At 36.9% G+C, this 18,064-nt stretch overlaps 1 protein-coding gene across 2 annotated transcripts in view; it reads left to right on the top strand.

The window, feature by feature from the left end:
* The window catches only part of LOC149552165 (golgin), a 268,394-nt gene that overhangs the window by 130,385 nt on the left and 119,945 nt on the right, over positions 1-18,064 (top strand). For both annotated transcript variants that reach the window (XR_016352869.1, XM_089787651.1), the window contains exons 8-9: positions 12,686-12,747; positions 12,850-12,958. Coding sequence is in view for 1 of the 2 variants with exons in the window: in XM_089787651.1 (XP_089643777.1) it covers positions 12,686-12,747; positions 12,850-12,958 (171 nt within the window). In the remaining variant the exon portion in view is untranslated. The remainder of the gene's footprint in view (positions 1-12,685; positions 12,748-12,849; positions 12,959-18,064) is intronic.

The following is an 18,064-nucleotide window of genomic DNA, read 5'->3' as shown; positions in this document are numbered from 1 at the left end:
TACTGCTCACTTAGCCACGTCATCAAGCTTGTGTGTACTACTTGTCCTTAACTTCTCACATGCCAAATGTCATTGTAGACTTCGCAACATCAAAAACTATCTCTGTATTGCTAGTGAAACTATCTAACACTTGGACAATTTTCTATTTCTGACTTTAGGGTCTTTATCTGTACATTCTGCCATCTCATCCTGAGATAAATGTTGCCATAAATGACAACCCTGAGTTATCCTACTTAGCCATATTGACAACAATCTTCCCCTTTGGTATTGATGGCAACATATGGGAAAAATTGGCTAAGTCCTGAATGTTACTTAAAAACTTCCTCAAAATTTGGCCTTCACAAAAACTTTACAAAATTTCAAAATTACAAAATTTGTGGATCAGTACACTTATAACCATCTTTTCCTTATTCCTCCTAATAATACTATAATGCTACTCCTTGTTAGTATATAATTGTTATTCCCCCTTTTATTATATTCTATACAATTTTCTACTTCTTCTCGTACAATTTTCCTTAATACTACTCCCCCTTTGATATCAATGACAAAGGCATCAAAATTTATTTATATGTCAAAATTTTTGGATTCTTTACCTCTTCACCAGCCTGATAAGCAAGAAAATAGTATGCAAAACTGACTATTAGACTCTTCATGCTCTTCTCCCATGTGCTTTTTGCTCCTTCTGAAATGGTGCGGAGAGTGCATAATCCACAAGATGCAATCTCAATTGCATTCAGATCTGAGTAAATAAACTTCTCAAATGATGCCTTCGCTGCTACGCAATCCTCTAACTGCTGCTCAACTGTGCTAATCTTCACTGATAAGTGTTCTCTTAGAAGTGAGAAGCTTTTGATGATCTTCTCTTTGCTGATTTCTAGTAGACTTATTTCATTACGAGTCTTGCTCACCTGTGTTTCAATTCCTTCAATCTTGACACCAGGCTGGCTGAGCTGCTCAGTCAGTGCTTTCACTTCATCTTGCTTTTTCTTTAGCTTCTCATCAATGTCTTTGGTGAAATTGAAAGACATGGCACATTTAGCATACAAGGTCTTGCCTTCAATTTTACACCTTCTTAATTCCTTGATGCAACCATCAAGAGCTGTCAGATCATTTTCGATATTTTGACATACAGTGTCAAACATTCGCGCATCATGTTTAGCTTGAGCTTGCACTGCTGCTACCTTTGATAAATTTGTGAATTCAGCATCAAATGCTTGAATCACAGCCTTGGTTTTGACCTCTAGATTAGGATCCAGTGATTTTACTATCAATGTACCTTGTAACTTTTCAATTACATCCGTCAGAGTCCTTTGCAAACTCTTCACTTGTTTATTCTTACTAATAATCTTGCTTAGGGATGATATCAATTCTGTTTGGTCATCGTCATCCAAAGCCTATAAGTGCTGCAAGGGTTAGAGAAGTGTTGGGTACGTTCTTCTCCTCCTCTTCTTTCTTCTTGTTTTGTTCTTCTTTTCTTCTCTTTTACTCATCCTCTTTCTTCTTTACATCATCCTTTCTTTTGATTTTTTTTTCTTCTCCTCTTCTTCTTTCTTCTTTTTCTTCTCTTTTGCTTCTTTCTTCTTCTTCTCTTCTTCTCTTCTTTTCTTTTCTTGTTCATCTTTCTTTCTCTTATCTTCTTTCTTCTCATCTTCTTTTCTCTTTTTCTCTTCTGCTTCGTTCTTTTGTTTCTCCTCTTCCTCATCTGAGCTGGACTAATTAGTGATATTGCCAACAATGTTTGGACCAAGATCCTTAAAAAGATCTTTTGCAGTGTTTACTGTCACCTGTGTGGCACCAACTTGCATGTTGTTAGTTCCAATTGTGATTTGGGGTGCAACTGCTGCTACTTTATTCAAATCTTCCATCACCTACACAATTGCCTTCTTTGTTTCCGTATTGACTTCCTGATAGTTGCCTCCCATTATCAGTATGGGTCTCTTCTTGTTCCTAAGATAAGGTTCTAGATTTTTCAATAGACTTGCCATGTGTGCATCATTGTCAATTTGACATAATTTGCTAAGTAAATTCAGTTTGATATTTTTATCTTCTTCAGCGACTTCCTTCTATTTATCAATCTCTCATAGAGGTCTTTGGGAATATCATCTTTTACCTCAAATTTCTTATTAGACAGAATGATATGTCTAATAAGAACTTTTTAAAATTATAGTCGATCTATGCCAGTATACAAATGACAAAACTTCGATCATTTATGATTGTGCTATTTACCTTTTCTATTTTAGGTTTCCAGGGCTTCCTGTTTGTGCACTTGCTGGTTCCTTATTAATAGAATTTTGAGGTACTATGTGACCTTGCATCTTCTTGTTTGGCAGGCTTGGCATGATTTCCTTTTGTCTGTTGCCTGGTCCTGTAGCCATAGCCTTCATCCTCTTCTTCCTTGGTGAATCAGGTGATTCTTGTTTCACCTCTGCAAGTCTTAGTAACTTCCTCTTCATCTCAACAAATTCTACCTCTTTCTCCTTTAACTCCTTTGTGAGTGGAATGGTACGTGTAATAGGTGCTTGCTGATGTGAAACCGCTGCATAAGGAGCAATAGGTGCTGCGACCACTGTCACACCATGAGTTGGTTCTGCTGATGCTAATGGTGGAATGTACATCATCCCTTGTTGACCAATTTGCTGCATTCCAATGAGAGTTCACCTCACTTCGCTTGCTTCCTCAGCTGTCATTCTAGCTTGTTCCAATGATTTCTTGATTATTGCCTCTACCTTATCTTGCCAGATTTCCTCAATTGAGTTCGACTGGTTGACTGTATCAGCTCTTCACATGTTGCAAATCTATCAAACTCTTCATCTTTGTCTACTTTAAGGATAGTTTAGGCATATCCTTCCTTCTCTGCTTTTGTTAATTCATAACCCAGGGGTTCAATATACAGTATTTTTCGTTCAACCGCTTCCATTTAGGTGAAGTCTATGTCTACCATGAAGCAAATGTCTTATATTTTTCTATCATAGAAGGTGGGATTATGAATCTTTCCTTCATCTTTGTTTGATAAGTCTTCATTATTAGATTTACACTATCATTCACTTCTCAATAAGGTGTCTGTTATATACTTCTGAAATCTTTTCCATTGTACATATGTCACTACTCACTACTGTAGATGTCTACATAAATGGAAACCTTTTGATTAAATGGAAGAACATATGTGTAATTAAGGACTGGAACCTGAACTATCCATTCTTCACTTTCTTCATCCTCATTAGGTTCTCTATCAATTGTGTTCTCAGGATTTCACACAAGTTGACATTCGCCTTGTCAACACAGATATTGTAAGTTGCTTGTATGAAGCCAGCTGCCATGTCGTCTTCTCTGGAGCTATAACACATTCTTGCAGCAATGATTTTGCTCAAGAACCTAACATCATGATGTCTAATTTTTCTTATGACAATCCCTCTGCCATTGTAGACTGACTTAGTATCGTCAAGTACTAACTTAACATTTTTCTCATTGACTGGTATGCTACCTTCATTACAGAGTCCTGTTACCTTATGAATTAGGTTTGCAGAGATTTCTATCACATTATCTCCTAATCGGAACTTGCTATCATGAATTCGACTCAAAATTATCCTTGACCATTCCCCATTATCAAACTCATAGTAGAAAAGAAACTTGACTATGTCATTTTCCTTCAAATACTCAAATCCTTTCTTATAGCTCATATCTTGATTATAGATATTGTCAAATTCCTTGGATATATTATCCTTTCCTACATTCTCAAACTTATTTCTTAGATAGCTACTAACATCTTCCAAGTGAAAGACGTTTTCAGGCGTTCTTGACAATGTGAAGCTAGGGTCATCACTTACATTCTTGACTGGGTTAACCTTTAACTTAGGTCTAGCTGCATCTTCCACATTGTGGATCATAGATTTATCCATCCTTATAACTGAATTCTTGACACATATGAGATTTAGAAGTGAAATACCTCGGTAAAACGCATAACTAGGGCTTTCTGTTCTTCGCACTTGCAAACTCTTCAAATCTCCTTCAATTCAATGTCAAATCGATCTTGATAGCTTAATTTTTCACATGGTTGAATGATACCCACAATCATGCTCCAGGACTTATACCTTTCCATAACAATCTCCGCCTTAATTGCACAACTACTCAATTTGTAAAAGCTGCTCTCTATTAACCAATAAACTTGTTTTCATTTGGACGGCTGCTTTATATGATCTCCAAATGATTTGCGCTCTTAACCAAAGCTTCCTTGCCATCTGCTAAACCTTCCATTAACTTCGCAACTTCTAATTTGATCTAGATCTTTTGTTCCATCTTTCTGATGCTCTGTCTTCAATAGAAAAGTGTCTAATTCAAGTAAGATGAATCACACACTATGGCTGATTTCAATCTCTCATCAGGTGCATCAAAATAGTGTTCTTCTAAGACCACATATGAACTTGATGGACCATTTGCCTTCACAAACACTTAAATTCGTCAACATTCTCTTTAAGTGCTTCTTTCTGGCTCTCGTTGCTACTGTCATTCCTTTTGTCATTTCTATTGTTCCTTCTGTAGTTTGGGTTTCTGTTGAAGTTCCTACTATCCATTTTGCAAAAGTTTGCTATGTGACCAAAGTTATTGCATAATTGACATATGGGTGTACTCCTTTTCTCATTAGGTCCATTTTGATTGATTGGTGCTCTACAATTCCTTGCAATGTGTCCAAAGTTGTTGCACTTGTAACACAACATTTCTCCTTGATCCACTACTTCCTTCTACATCATTGGATCTTTTTGAGGATCTCCTTCTTTCATTATATGTAGGGTTAGTATTCCTAAACAATCTACTATTTCCTTTATTACTATCAAACTTAGGGTTTCTACAATCTACTGCTTTATGTCTAAAACCATGACAATTATAATAGTAGAAATTGGCAATTGGTTTAAAAGTCTTACCTGTGCAATCTCTTTTCATATGACCATGTTTTGAGCAGAGGTAACAACCAGAAAACCTTAAAAAACCATGTTTTTAGCAGAGGTAACAACCAGAAAACTTTCATGATGCACGACTACTAGTAATAGCTACAAATTTCTTCAATGGTGCTAGCCATAATCATAGACAACCAAAATGCATAGGAAGATTGGCAAGAAAAAAGAAAAGGGCATTGAAAACCCATGTGGGTATGACTATATCAGCACATAAATGAGATCATATTTTCCTATAGAAGAATCAAGAAAAAATAATCCATAAAGCTGTAATGAAGAAATTGTATTTGAAACAAAATGCCTATGCCTGTATTTTCCAACAAATGCAAATACCTTACGTTTTGTATTGGAGCGATGCAGGTGCAAAATGAAGCAAAGTAAAATGTCAAACAGCCTGAACTCTATCAAAGTCTCCAAGTTATTAATAACTTCCAATGGCATAGTTCAAGACCCAGTAGAGGCTACAACAAAAATTGACCAATGATGTTGAAAATTGCAAAAAATGAAGCCACAATGGCTGAGAAAGATCCAGTTGCAACTACAGAAAATGCTCAAATATGACGTTGAAATAAGCAAGGAAATGTCATGAAACAAAGCGACAACAGCTCCCAAAATAGAGCTATCCACAACAGGAAAAATGAACTCCAATCATGGCGTTAAAACTACAGAAAGTAAGAACGATAAACTCAAATAACTCCAAATTTCCATGCCAAAGGTCAGAAAAGAAGTCACTCATATGAAACAAGGAAATCACTCCCGAATGGCATCCAAAACATAAAATGTCATCAAAATAGAAGAGAATAACAATTGGCGGCTCCAAGTTGTAGATTACTCGAACCCTAGCAGAGCTCGAGATCTTCTTGAAGCTTTGCGAATAATGGAAAACCTTTTTAGGTTGGTTGCTTTTTACTAGTGGATTCCAAATTTCATTCAAATGGCCTAATAAATCCATAATGCCATGTGTAGCTTTGTAATGCCTTTTGTAATTTTATGCTGTGTTTATAAGTCAAGATACCTTTTGGAGTTGTTGAGTATTATTTCACAAGTGATAGGTAATATGCCTAAGTGATGGGTCATGTTAAAGGATGTATTTATTATTAGTTGCATTTAATGTTTGTAATTGATATTTCAAAATTGATGAATATAAGTCAATTTATTAATGTTGAATTTTGGAGGCATTTAATAATAAAAAGGAATTAGAGTCACTCTACAAGTGATGTCTAGTGGTGTCACCATATGTTAGGGGTTTGATTTAGTTCTTGAGTTGTTAGTGGGAGTTTCTTAAGGAATTCCTAGAGGTGGCACTTTGAAGTCACCATGCATCCTAGAAGTTGTGTTATACTTTGAGTCTTGACTGATGACCTTTTGAGTCTATTTAGCAGTGATTTCTGGAGTTATTTGTGTTGTCATTGACTTATCAATGTAGACTAATGGAAGAGGCAGAGTTTGGAGGACATTTGGCATATTTTCCAAGTTCCTAGAGTCTTTTTTGAAGTAGTTTTCTCTAATATCCGACCTGCTTTCCGTGATTTTGAGGGAAGTTGTTGAGTTTGTTTCTTGTTATATACCTCTCATTTTGATTGAGAAGGGGGTTAAGTTTTTGGAACAAATTTATGCATTTGTGACAGACATTTTGTCCTTGGCATTATTCTTCATTTTCTGGACTGTTCATTTGTTGATCTATTTTTCTTTTGGCCTTTGAGCATAATACAGATTCCTAGACTGAGTTTTTTGGAGATATATCTGGGTGTATACTTGGTGATTGATGCTACTGGATTGTGTTTTGTCCAGAAACCTTTTGGTAATGTCTCATTTCTGCATCTTCCACTGTTAACATCTGTTATTCATAGGTCATGAGTTGTGCATTTAGGTAATATATTGAATTTGATTAGTTTCCTTTCATAACATCCGTTTAGAGCCTTCTTTTTTGAAATATTTACGAGTAACAAGTTCTTCAAAGTGAGTCTTGTGTATCTGTTAAAGTTATTCATTGTGTAAGAATCTCAGTTACCAGATTTGTCCATATACCCACGGATCCGGATCCGCGAATGGATCCCTGAGGATCCACGCGCGGATCCACGGCAGGGCCCAAATAAAGAAGCAAAAAAGTGGGCCCAACTTCATTTAAAATTTTTTTTTTTCCTAAAGGCCCTAAACCCTAAAAACGACCCTCTAAATCACAATGCAAGTTCATTTACTATCTATTTTGCTCTCTCATTTTGCTCTCTCATACTTGCTAGTTTGAAGTAAAGTGCTTGGATTCGAAGGAGATTGGTTGTGGAGCTTCAAATACCTTGCAAGAAGTGTTTAAGGTATGCATTTTAACCATATTCTTGAGTTCTTTCATAGATTATTGATTTATTTTTAGTTTTCCAAATTTTCAAGTTTTTGTGTAAGTGTGAAGCATGGTTTTCTTTCATTTTTTTTTCTAGATTGCAAGAATAGAACAATGAGTGGTCAAGGCTCAGTGGGTGGCTGCATCACCAAGCTTCAAAATTGATAAGGGGTCTCCTTTATGGAGACACAACAAGAGTCGCACAATGTCTTGGGGGTGGGGCATACATATTGAAATGTAAATATTGCAACATACAACATAGAAGCTCCTATTCCCGAGTGAAACTACATTTTTTGGGCCCTGCGGGGGAAGGAATTCACACATGTCAGGGTAGTGATAAGAAGGGATTACCAACTGCACAAATAGCAGCGTTAGCAAAAGAGCAAGATGATAGAGTAGTTGCAAAAGCAAAACATGGTGCTTCCAAAAAACAAAATACACCAACACCATCATCCGATCAAACAAACACAATAACACATCCTTTTTTGCCTATGCCAACTACAAATGATGAAGATGAAGACCCATCTCCACTCACCCGCAAGAGAGGCCCACTAGATAGGGCATTCCAAAATGAAAAGAGAGACATTGCTGATCACAAAATTGGACGTTGTTTAATTGCAAATGGTGTTTCATTTAATTTTGCTAGATCACCTTATTTTAGGGAGATGGTTGAAGCAATAAATGATGCACCCCATGGTTACAAACCGCTTGGTTATGAGAAGTTGCGCACTACCATATTACATGATGAGAGGAAAAATGTAGAGGCTCAACTTCAACCAATAAGAGATTTTTGGGTTCAATCGAGTGTGTCTATTATTTCGGATGGGTGGAAAGATTGCAGAAACCGTCCATTGATCAATGTTATTGCTGTATGCTCTAAGGGGACAATGTTATTGAAGGCAGTTGATTGTGAAGGGCAAGTGAAAGATGTAGAATTTATTTCATGGATTCTCATTGATGCCATAGAGTCAGTGGGTCCTGATAATGTTGTCCAAGTGGTCACGGACAATGCAAAAGTTTGTAGGGCTGCAGGGATAATTGTATATGATCATTTCTTTTGGACACCATGCACCGTCCACTCTCTCAATTTAGTGATGAAAGCAATTGGCACTGAAATAGATTGGGTGAAAAGGATATATGAGGAAGCTGAAGAGATTCAAATGTTTGTGGCAAATCACCAAATGTCACAAGCAATTTTTAGGAGTTTCTCGGACTTGGAGTTATTGAAGGTAAATTTGTATATTTAATATATAATTGAATATTATTGGATTCCACAATTATTAATTTTTGTTGTTGTTTACATTAACATGTTTTAATTTTTAAATGTATTACTAACTTGAGTTTAACATGTTCTTAGATTGCTGAAACCCGCTTTGCCTCTCACACAATCGTCTTGAGACGACTTGTGAAGGTAAAAGAAGCATTGAAGCATATGGCCATTAGCCCCCAATGGGGCATTTGGAAGAATTCCAATACAACAAGGTCCTTAAATGTGAGAAGAATGATACTAGATGAGGATTGGTGGGGTCTTGTGAGTTATGTGTTGGAAATCACTGATCCAATAATGGCAATGCTTCGCTTCGCAGATAGTGATGAGCCATGCCTTGGGGATATTTATGATTCCATGGATAGTATGCTGGAAAAAATTAAAATGGTAAGTTTTACACTCTTTTACAACAATTTTTTATTCGAGAGATATCTAGATTCTAAAGTTTAAATTGACATATTCACTAATTATAATTATTATTCAGATTTCATATCCTAGGTCATACAGAGGAGGGAGAATGATCCTGAGGACACCCTTTACAAGAAGGTGGAAAAAATTGTTCATCATCGATGGAACAAGATGACCACACCTTTGCACCTCCTTGCATATGCTCTATCCCTGAGGTACTGTAGTTCTTATCAAATGTTTGTGCTTATTTTATCCAATGTTTGTGCTATTGATATTTGATAGTGTTCAATTGTCTTTTGTTATCCCTAGGTACTATAGTGCAGATGTACTTCGCCTTTCAGGTAGACTGCCACCATTTAGAGATGCAGATGTTGCAGATGGGTATAAGAGGGCAGTAGCTAAGATATTCCAAGATCCAGAGATTGGGGCAATTGTGAGGAGTGAATTTGTTGCTTTCAACTCAGGTGAGGATTTCCACCCTATTGCCATAGTAGACCAAAGTAGGATGGGTGCCATCAAATGGTGGTACCTTCATGGGCAAGCCTTCACGTACCTCCAACCTCTTGCCATAAAGCTCCTATCCCAAGTAAGTTTGTAAAATTAAGCTTAAGGTTAACATTCTCAATTCCTTGAATTTATTATTTAATTTATTTATCTTGATTGTTGTATTGATAATTTTAATTTCTCTTTAGGTTGCCAGCTCTTCTACAGCTGAGCGGAATTGGAGTACTTACTCCTTTATCCACTCAGTCAAACGCAACCGGTTGGCTCCAAAAAAATAGAAGACCTTGTGTTCATTCACAACAATTTGCGCTTGTTGTCATGGAAGGATCCTAAGTACAAGAAGGAAAAGCTTTGGGATGTAGCACCCGAGACTCCTGATTTAGATATGACCATCTGGGATCTTGCTAGATCCACTTTGATTGATGTGGATGATGAGGAGGAGGATTATGAGTTAACAATCCCCTCTACTACTAGTGGTTTGGGTTCCTCTACTGATACAGATGCAGCACTTGCAGCTCATCAGTATTCCTCTGATGCAGATTTTCTTGAAAATCCATTTGATGATTAAATCAAAAACTTTAGTCTTGACTCTTGACTCTTTTATGAGTAAATCATGTTACAAACTTTAAGTTTAATGATCTATATTTTGAATATTACAAACTTTCACTTTTAGTAATTCAATGTGAATGTGTTGATTTTCTTTATAATCGTGAAAATAGATTAATTATCAATGTCATTGATCAAGTATACTAGATTCATAGATGGATACTAGAATTATAGATCCATACGATGAAATGATTTAGTTTTAGAATTATGTATATTTCTCTTATTTTTTAGTATATATATATATATATATATATATATATATATATATGCACGAATCCTCCACGAATCATAATTGGGGAAAAAAAAAAATCTCAAATCCATGGATCTGATTCACGTGCCCGAATTGGATTCGTGTCACGAATCGGCAACTAAGGTAAGAATATAACATGGGTCTGCATTGCTTATTTGGTGTATCACCTTCATGTTTTGCATTCTATTTAAGTTTTCCAGTTTATAAAGTTCCTTCCTCTTCCCTTTTCCACTAAGTTTACATTTTTTATTATAGGATAGGTGAAATACCAAGTCAATTACATAGGAACCGACCCAAAATCCAAAGACTCAATCAGGTTATAGGATACCCACAACCTCTGATTGATCCAAGCATGTATTAAATTACCTCTACCTTTAGGTGGTAAACATTTGGTGTTGTTGCCTTTGTAACATTGGGAAGCAACAGAGTGTGGGTGGCTGAAAGATCCCTGATCCCTGATGGATCTCTACCGCTAATCTGCTGTAGCTTTATTATATTTTTTCTTTTTAATTTTCTTTTTCCTGTTTATTATAGTTTTCTTGCAGAACTAGACGGAAATGCAGAAGAGTTTGTTTGTTTTTGCATTTTTGATGATTATTCAACATAGAAATGAGAAGGAGCAAATGATATGAAAAGAGTCTGAAAATAAATAACAATATGTAGCAAAATCAGAATTGATACAAATCGTACCAGGCAGATCTCTGAATTATAGAGCCAAATAAAGGATCCAGTACATTTTCCCTAACAATGATGCCAAACTGGCTGATGGAAAAGGACTGTGAACATGCAAATGTCTGCTACTGATTATCCGACTCTCTATATTTCAAAGTGCTGCAAATGGCGGCTATTGCTGCAAGACTCACTTTCCCATGTACCAATAATCGTGCCCAGCTAAACAATACTGTAGACCCAAGCTAAAATGGCGTCCTCCTTCCTTGATAACAGCTGATACCACTAAAAATTCCAAGACCAAATACTGCTGAGGGTTACGTCCCAGCCAATAAATACCCTGGGGTTTGCGTCCCAGAATAAAATCGCCCAAGCAGAGCAAATTTGTAAACAAGTTTAAAATGCATAATATGAATGAGGAATGGCACCTCCATCTCCTTATAACCCCTTCCAAAGCAAATCAAACCCTAAAGTGACTCCAAAAGGCGTTGGGTTACAAAAGTGATTTAAGTCTTATTTAAAGTGGCAATGTTACTAAAAATGACCCTTTTTCTCCGTAGACATAAATCCGTTCACTGAATCGCCCTGAGACCAGAGAGAAAGATTTAGAAAAGTTCAAGACCTTTCCAACGAGCTATCACACCAAGGGGTACGCATCCAAATGAGGTCAAAATTCGCCTTATTACTCCAAAATGGCTATTAACTTAGCCTTATTTAATTATTAAACGCTAACTTAGGAAATATTAAAAATATAACCCAAATAGCTGCAAAATGCCCAACTGACATCACAAACCATAAAATCATCCTGCCACCTGTCTGTGACTGAAGTCGGAAATCAAGGATCCACTGGCAGTCTCATCCCTAAAATCTAGGGATGCTCCTAAATTTTAGGAAACAAGCTGTATCCCTCTGAAACTGAACCCAAAGAGCAAACTCATGGAAACCCAACCCTGTGCATGATCATACCTCCTCAAAAGTAGGAATGAACCCCATAAATATAGGAACTGTCACCTAAAAACAAGGAACGTCTCCCAACTGATCAATAACCGCCAGAACACCAAGTCCCCAACACTGAATAACCATACTAGGTCTCTATCCAACCCTGTCAGCCTACAAGACCCCATAATAAGCTAACTCACATGTCTTTGCTAGACTGAGCTAGAGTGGGGACATGAAAGTGGCAAAACAAAAGCGACGGTTCAACTAATAGACAACGGTAAGCGATTAGGGAACAAGATAAAGTTTCCACTGTCTGTGAATGGCGAAGACTCAAAACCACTACGTGAGTGAAGTGTTTATGTAGACAAAAAACTAATATGTGTCATGACTTAATATTTATTTAAAAAAAATGTAAAGTGATACTTGTGAATTTTCAATGATTTTTTGAACAATTATTTTAACTTTATTGGCGAGTTTTACAGTAAATCTCACTATATGTTTTTTATTAAAATCGTTGGTGTTATAAATTGTGATTATATCATAGACGATTTTTTGGGGTGATATCTCGCAAATATGGTGATATATTGGCGATTTTTTCAACTATGGTTTGAACCATATTTGTCATATAAAAATGCTTTCACATTAGTAATTTTTACCATAAAGAATCCATCTGGTGTGAATGAATTTATTTTCTAGGTTGCTTTGTGTAGTTATAATTATATTCATTTCAAGTAAATTTTTAACTTCTTTTCACCGTGTAGGATGATCTCATGTTTCAAATGTTGTTGCAACTGCTGGATATGCCCCTACCTTTGCAACAAGAGTAAGTAGAAAGTATGCTTGGTTTTTTTTTTTTTTTTTGTCATTGCTCTACAATGATATGAAAATATTATTTTAGCTTATGTATATCCTCACAATTGTTTAGGAAATTCAATGGAAACATGGTGCTAGATAGCAGAAGGCACATGGAGACTTGCTTGCCATTTTTAGAATCTTTGGGGTCATGTTTTCTCTTTCATGAATTTATGGCAGGGGTAAGTGCTATTTTTGCAATTTCTTAAGATTTTTTTTTTCAGAGTTGTTTAATCTAGACTATATTACTAAATCTTTTGATTGAGAATTTATTATATATATTTGTGGATGATATCTTGACATAATTTTTATATGATGAATTCCAGAAATCATTAATTTTCCTTAGGATGTCAATTTTTTGTAGGTGATATAATATATTTTTAAAACAAAGTGCTGTTGATTTTATTGCAAACTCTTTGGAGGGGCTACAAATGAGTTATAAATTAGACCAGAAAAGTAAACATCCATTTTGTAAAGCAAATTCAGAGGAAGTAAAGAACTTGAAGCAGTATCTTTTGTAATAGTTTCTAAGGCATTTAGGAGTATTCCCTAAGTTTTCTTGGATTAAAAAAATTGATTAATTTATTTAGAAAGATTTTTTATTAGAGAAATCCTACTCTCGAGCAGGCGTTAAAAACAACCTCCTCCTAGCCCACCATGAAAATATGATTTGATTCTTGGCAACTAAAGTTCAATAATGTAATAACCCCACCCAGAATTAGCATTGTCTAACTCCAATTTTTTTACTATTCGGTTGTTTGTCATTTCGTCAAACACTTGGCAAACAAGCTTAATGCTGATAGATCACAAAATACATATATCTTCCCTTTTTCTTGTGTTCAATACTTTTAATTTTTTAGATATATAATGTAAAATGTGTAATAGAATGCTGGAGTATAACTTGACAATTATATACAATATGCCCAAGTTGGAACAATTACAAATGCAATGTTTGATCGTGCTAATGAAATGCTGCAACAATATATAGAAATCAATTTCAGTTTACATAAGAACCTGGTTTTGATAAGTCCGTGACCAAGTGCATCCAACTTCAGCAAACAAAACCCAGATGTGTTATGCTACAGAAGCCTTGTGAATTCACCTATTAATGCAGGTCTCCTCATGTTCAATGGCAAAGACGAATACTCCCGATTCCCCTCAAGAAATCACCAATTTCACATACTCATTTGCAGCCAGTGCCGCTAACACCAAACTGAGATTTGTTGGTGTTTCAATGGAAAATATAATGATGCCCTGGTGCAGATTCTATTGGTAATTTTCTGGCAGAAAATTCAATTACCAATTCCAAGCTAATGGCACCAAGTTGCAGAGATAAATCCATGCCCAAAACTGGTATACTTTGATGCCAAAATTAGAATTGTTACTCCATCTCAGAATTTCCCACAATCAATTCTTAAGCAACAAATTCAGAATTGTTGCTCCTAAATTCTTCAATAGAAAGACTCTTTCAGCTACAACCAATACAGTACGAGAAGATGAAGATGCTTTGGACAAAACCAAACCACTATACCTTAGCAGTGGAATTGAATTCACCAAACTCCAAGTCCTCACAAGAGACAAATGAAAGGCAAATAGATAACTGGATGATTGATTCTCATTATGGGAGCCATAATTATAATCTCAATTGTGCAGCTTAACTTCAACTACACACTTTTCACTTTAAAGCCTTTTTACTATATCACTGGGCACGTAATATAATTTATTAATTTCCTTTGGCTCGCAAAAAAGACCTTTTCAACCATATCATGATAATTTGGCACATGGGGTCATTGTTTCTTATGCCTAGGATTTAAAACTTTTCAACCTAGTTCCGACGAGTTATGACACTAAAGTGGCCAACATACAATACCAACAAAAATAGCAACCTTAAACATATTTAGTTGAATCATAATAATAATTCACCCAACTTGCAAAGAGAATTGAAGAAGCATCACAATCAAAATCTGACAATACATGAGGGATCTTGATGAAGAAAAACGATGAATGAACCTAGCGGGATGGCTTACTAAAAATAGATGCTCTCTCCAAGATTCTTGGAACCCAAACTAGAAGCCAAAAATAAAAAATGAGAGCATTACTCAACTCCTCTATCTCAATTGAGCTCATCGAAACCAACTATTGACTTACTAAAAATAGTAAGTCCCTCAAAACAAAGCTAAAACTCACCATAGGTCACTAGAAAGCCTAATAACTCCACAATTGAGACCCTCAAATCCAACTATTAGCTCACAATGTTGAAATGACCTAGGCAATTGCAGGAACCTGCTAAAAATGGGGACATTGTAGTCCTCCCTCCCTAAGATTGCTTGTCCCCAAGCAATCCTGGGGCAAAGCAAACATCACAGTTTGCCCAGATCCCAAGAGTAAAACTGTGTGATATCCCTGTTGTGCACAACTGACTCTTGTAGCACCAACATCCAAATAATTGACATCAATAAAAGAATCATCTGAAAACCAACTGTAGGCACTGATGGATAAAACAACTCATTAAAACTCAACCCAACTGAAACATCAACTCTTTCAACACCGAAGTCCCCATCAAATGATACTCACACCCAACTACACTATGGAGATGGTAACAACCATAGGTGCCTAAAACACTACCACCAACTCTAACCTTTGCCAAACTCTCTCGACTATGTCGATATTGTAAGAGATCTAACTTGCAACTGCTGCCTCCATCTACAAAAGATGGTGCTAACTCATCCCATAGTGGATGTTATGAATATGGAGCCAACCCACACCTACGTGAAACCAAATCCTCTACCTATTGGTTAAAAGTGAAATGATGAGCACTCCTCACTATGTAATGCTAGTTAAATGCCCCAATCTCTATCAATGGCTCATGAGTACCAAATAGGGAATCAGGAGACAACCCCAATCTCTATTGAGGAATGCGAATATGAATTGCCATTGGCTAAATCATATCTAGTGGATTGTGTTGGCCCTCAAAGGCACTTTATTTACCGAGGCATAAGGCCTATCTCACCATGTTTCGCTGTGATAATATCGTCATTTGTTAGGCAAATGAGGCCATAGAATTGTAGGGGTATTGCCCTTACCCTAGTCTTGCCTTTTGAAGAGTAGGGTATGCCCTACCATTCAGCTAAGTAGTGTTAACAAAATCCTCAACATTCAGACTATAGGTTCACTATGCCTTTAGAAGAGTAGGGTATTGGATATCTCTCCATAATTCCCCTCCCCATAAATCTAGAGCTATAATATCATGCCTAGCCCCCATACCCCTATACCATATAGTTGTTCAAGATAGGTGGTTCAGTAGGTGCAAGTTTGTTCAAGATAGGTGGTTCAGTAGGTGCAAGTTCAATGTCTAAGTGAGTAACCCTCTATTTGAACTGTAGTGTGTATCACATGTATGATTGATTTGAATCTATTATTGAGCTATAGATTAATTAATTAGTGCTCATATCAAATGAAATTATAAATCTAGTATAGCACATAGGTAAATGGGATAACTTTTTATTTAGTGATAGAGAGGATTGAGCTACTAGTCCGGTAGGATCTTAGGCAATCGTCTCAGGAAACTCGATCAAAAAATCCCTGTTGGAAAGCATTGTAGCCAAGGCCTCTACAATCTTCTCCACCAATTGCCGTATAGAAGAGAGCCCGGGATGATAGTACTCTCAGATACTCTGTATGAATCCTCTTGCAAATCCAAACTCTCAAGTAAATACTCCATGAATGACTTGGTGCAGCAGAAATCATATGTGGAAGCGTTAACTTGCTTCCTTGGAACCTACAATTGGTCCCTAAGAAAACATGCCATTGCCAACTGTCCAAGGCTACTAGCTGTATGAGATGAAAAAATAAATTTGCTTCTAGCAAAAGGAAGAAAATTACCATGAGAGCTCATCTTCACATCAAGTGATACTCAGGCCAAGTTTTGAGGAGAAGAGGGAGTAGAATCAAAAGATGACACACAATCCTCTAAAGAGTTCACCACTGCCATGCTAACCACTGGAGAACCTAGCACAACGAGAATCACTCTGTAGTCCTCTAATGATGCTCTCATCTTCCCTGTGACTACTGCTCTCATATCTCGGATGAATGTACATGTCTCATCACTACGTCCATCCTCCCTACCTGTGGAAGTAAACTCACCACTAACCACCATTAACAACCACTATTTGGAGCTGAACTAGATCTTGGGCCGGTGTGGATTGAACACGCTCCAGCTCCACAACAAGCTTGTCCAAATGTGAATGCAACTCTTGGAGAGCCAATTAAGTACACTAAAGAGAGTCCACATTCACCTCAAGCTCTTGGGTGAGCTCAACCACCTCCTCTTTCCCTAACAATGTCTCATGGCAGGTGCTCCCCCACACCACAAGATTATCCCTTCCAGCCACTAACTATGAATAATTATGCTTCAAGATCCTACCAACCTCTCGAAGTGCATGAACCTCTGCTAGAGAAAGACTACCATCACCGTGCTCATCTAACATAGGAGCACCCCAACAAGATGCGGCTAACATCTGACAAATAACATCATAATGCTCAAGAGCTGAAGAGATGTCACTATCAGCCACCTTCAGCGATCTAGTCATATGATGTCTCTGTAACCCCTGACTCCTATGTAAGCTCTTTGTCTTGCTAATTGCATTGTGATAAAAAATTGAATCAGAATTGCTCACCACAAGATTGCTGACATCATGTGCGCTCTTGTTCTCGCACACCTCAAAAATTGAGGTATAACTATTCAGTACCTCTACCGACTCCTCATCCAAAGAGGTGGAAGCCTCCGTAGTATTGAAGTTCTCGCTGTCTTAGCTTCCCTCTCAAGAGTAAGTCCCTATAAGCATTGATCTTGGGACCCAACCAAAAACTTCTCAGAGTCATCACCTAACATCTGGCAAGGAATATTAGGTCCACAATAACTCATAGCATCCTTACATGAGTCATCACGGGTATCCATACTACCTGTATCCACAACTTTTAACTGAACATCCACTACTGTCACCTGACCTGGCGTACATGACTCAGTGTCATATTGTGAATCAATAATGCTAGAGCCTAAACCAACCTCTGCTGACTCCGCTGTAACATTCAGATCGCTAACATCACAATTGGGTGACTCCTTACATGCATTCGTCCCACTTGAGGAAGCCATTACCTCCTGCATTGAATTATCACTATGACAATTATCGTAGACATCAGTGCTCACATTCTTTGCACAGTCTCCAATAACAACCCATGCCTCAAGAGAGTTTGAATGATCAGTGGTAACAACTGCCTCGATGGCCTCT

Source organism: Cupressus sempervirens, chromosome 6 (assembly GCF_028749045.1).
Source record: "Cupressus sempervirens isolate cs-2001-9-10 chromosome 6, ASM2874904v1, whole genome shotgun sequence".
Taxonomy (NCBI): domain Eukaryota; kingdom Viridiplantae; phylum Streptophyta; class Pinopsida; order Cupressales; family Cupressaceae; genus Cupressus; species Cupressus sempervirens.
The sequence above is the reverse complement of the archived record's forward strand: the minus strand, read 5'-3'. Positions and strand labels throughout refer to the sequence as shown.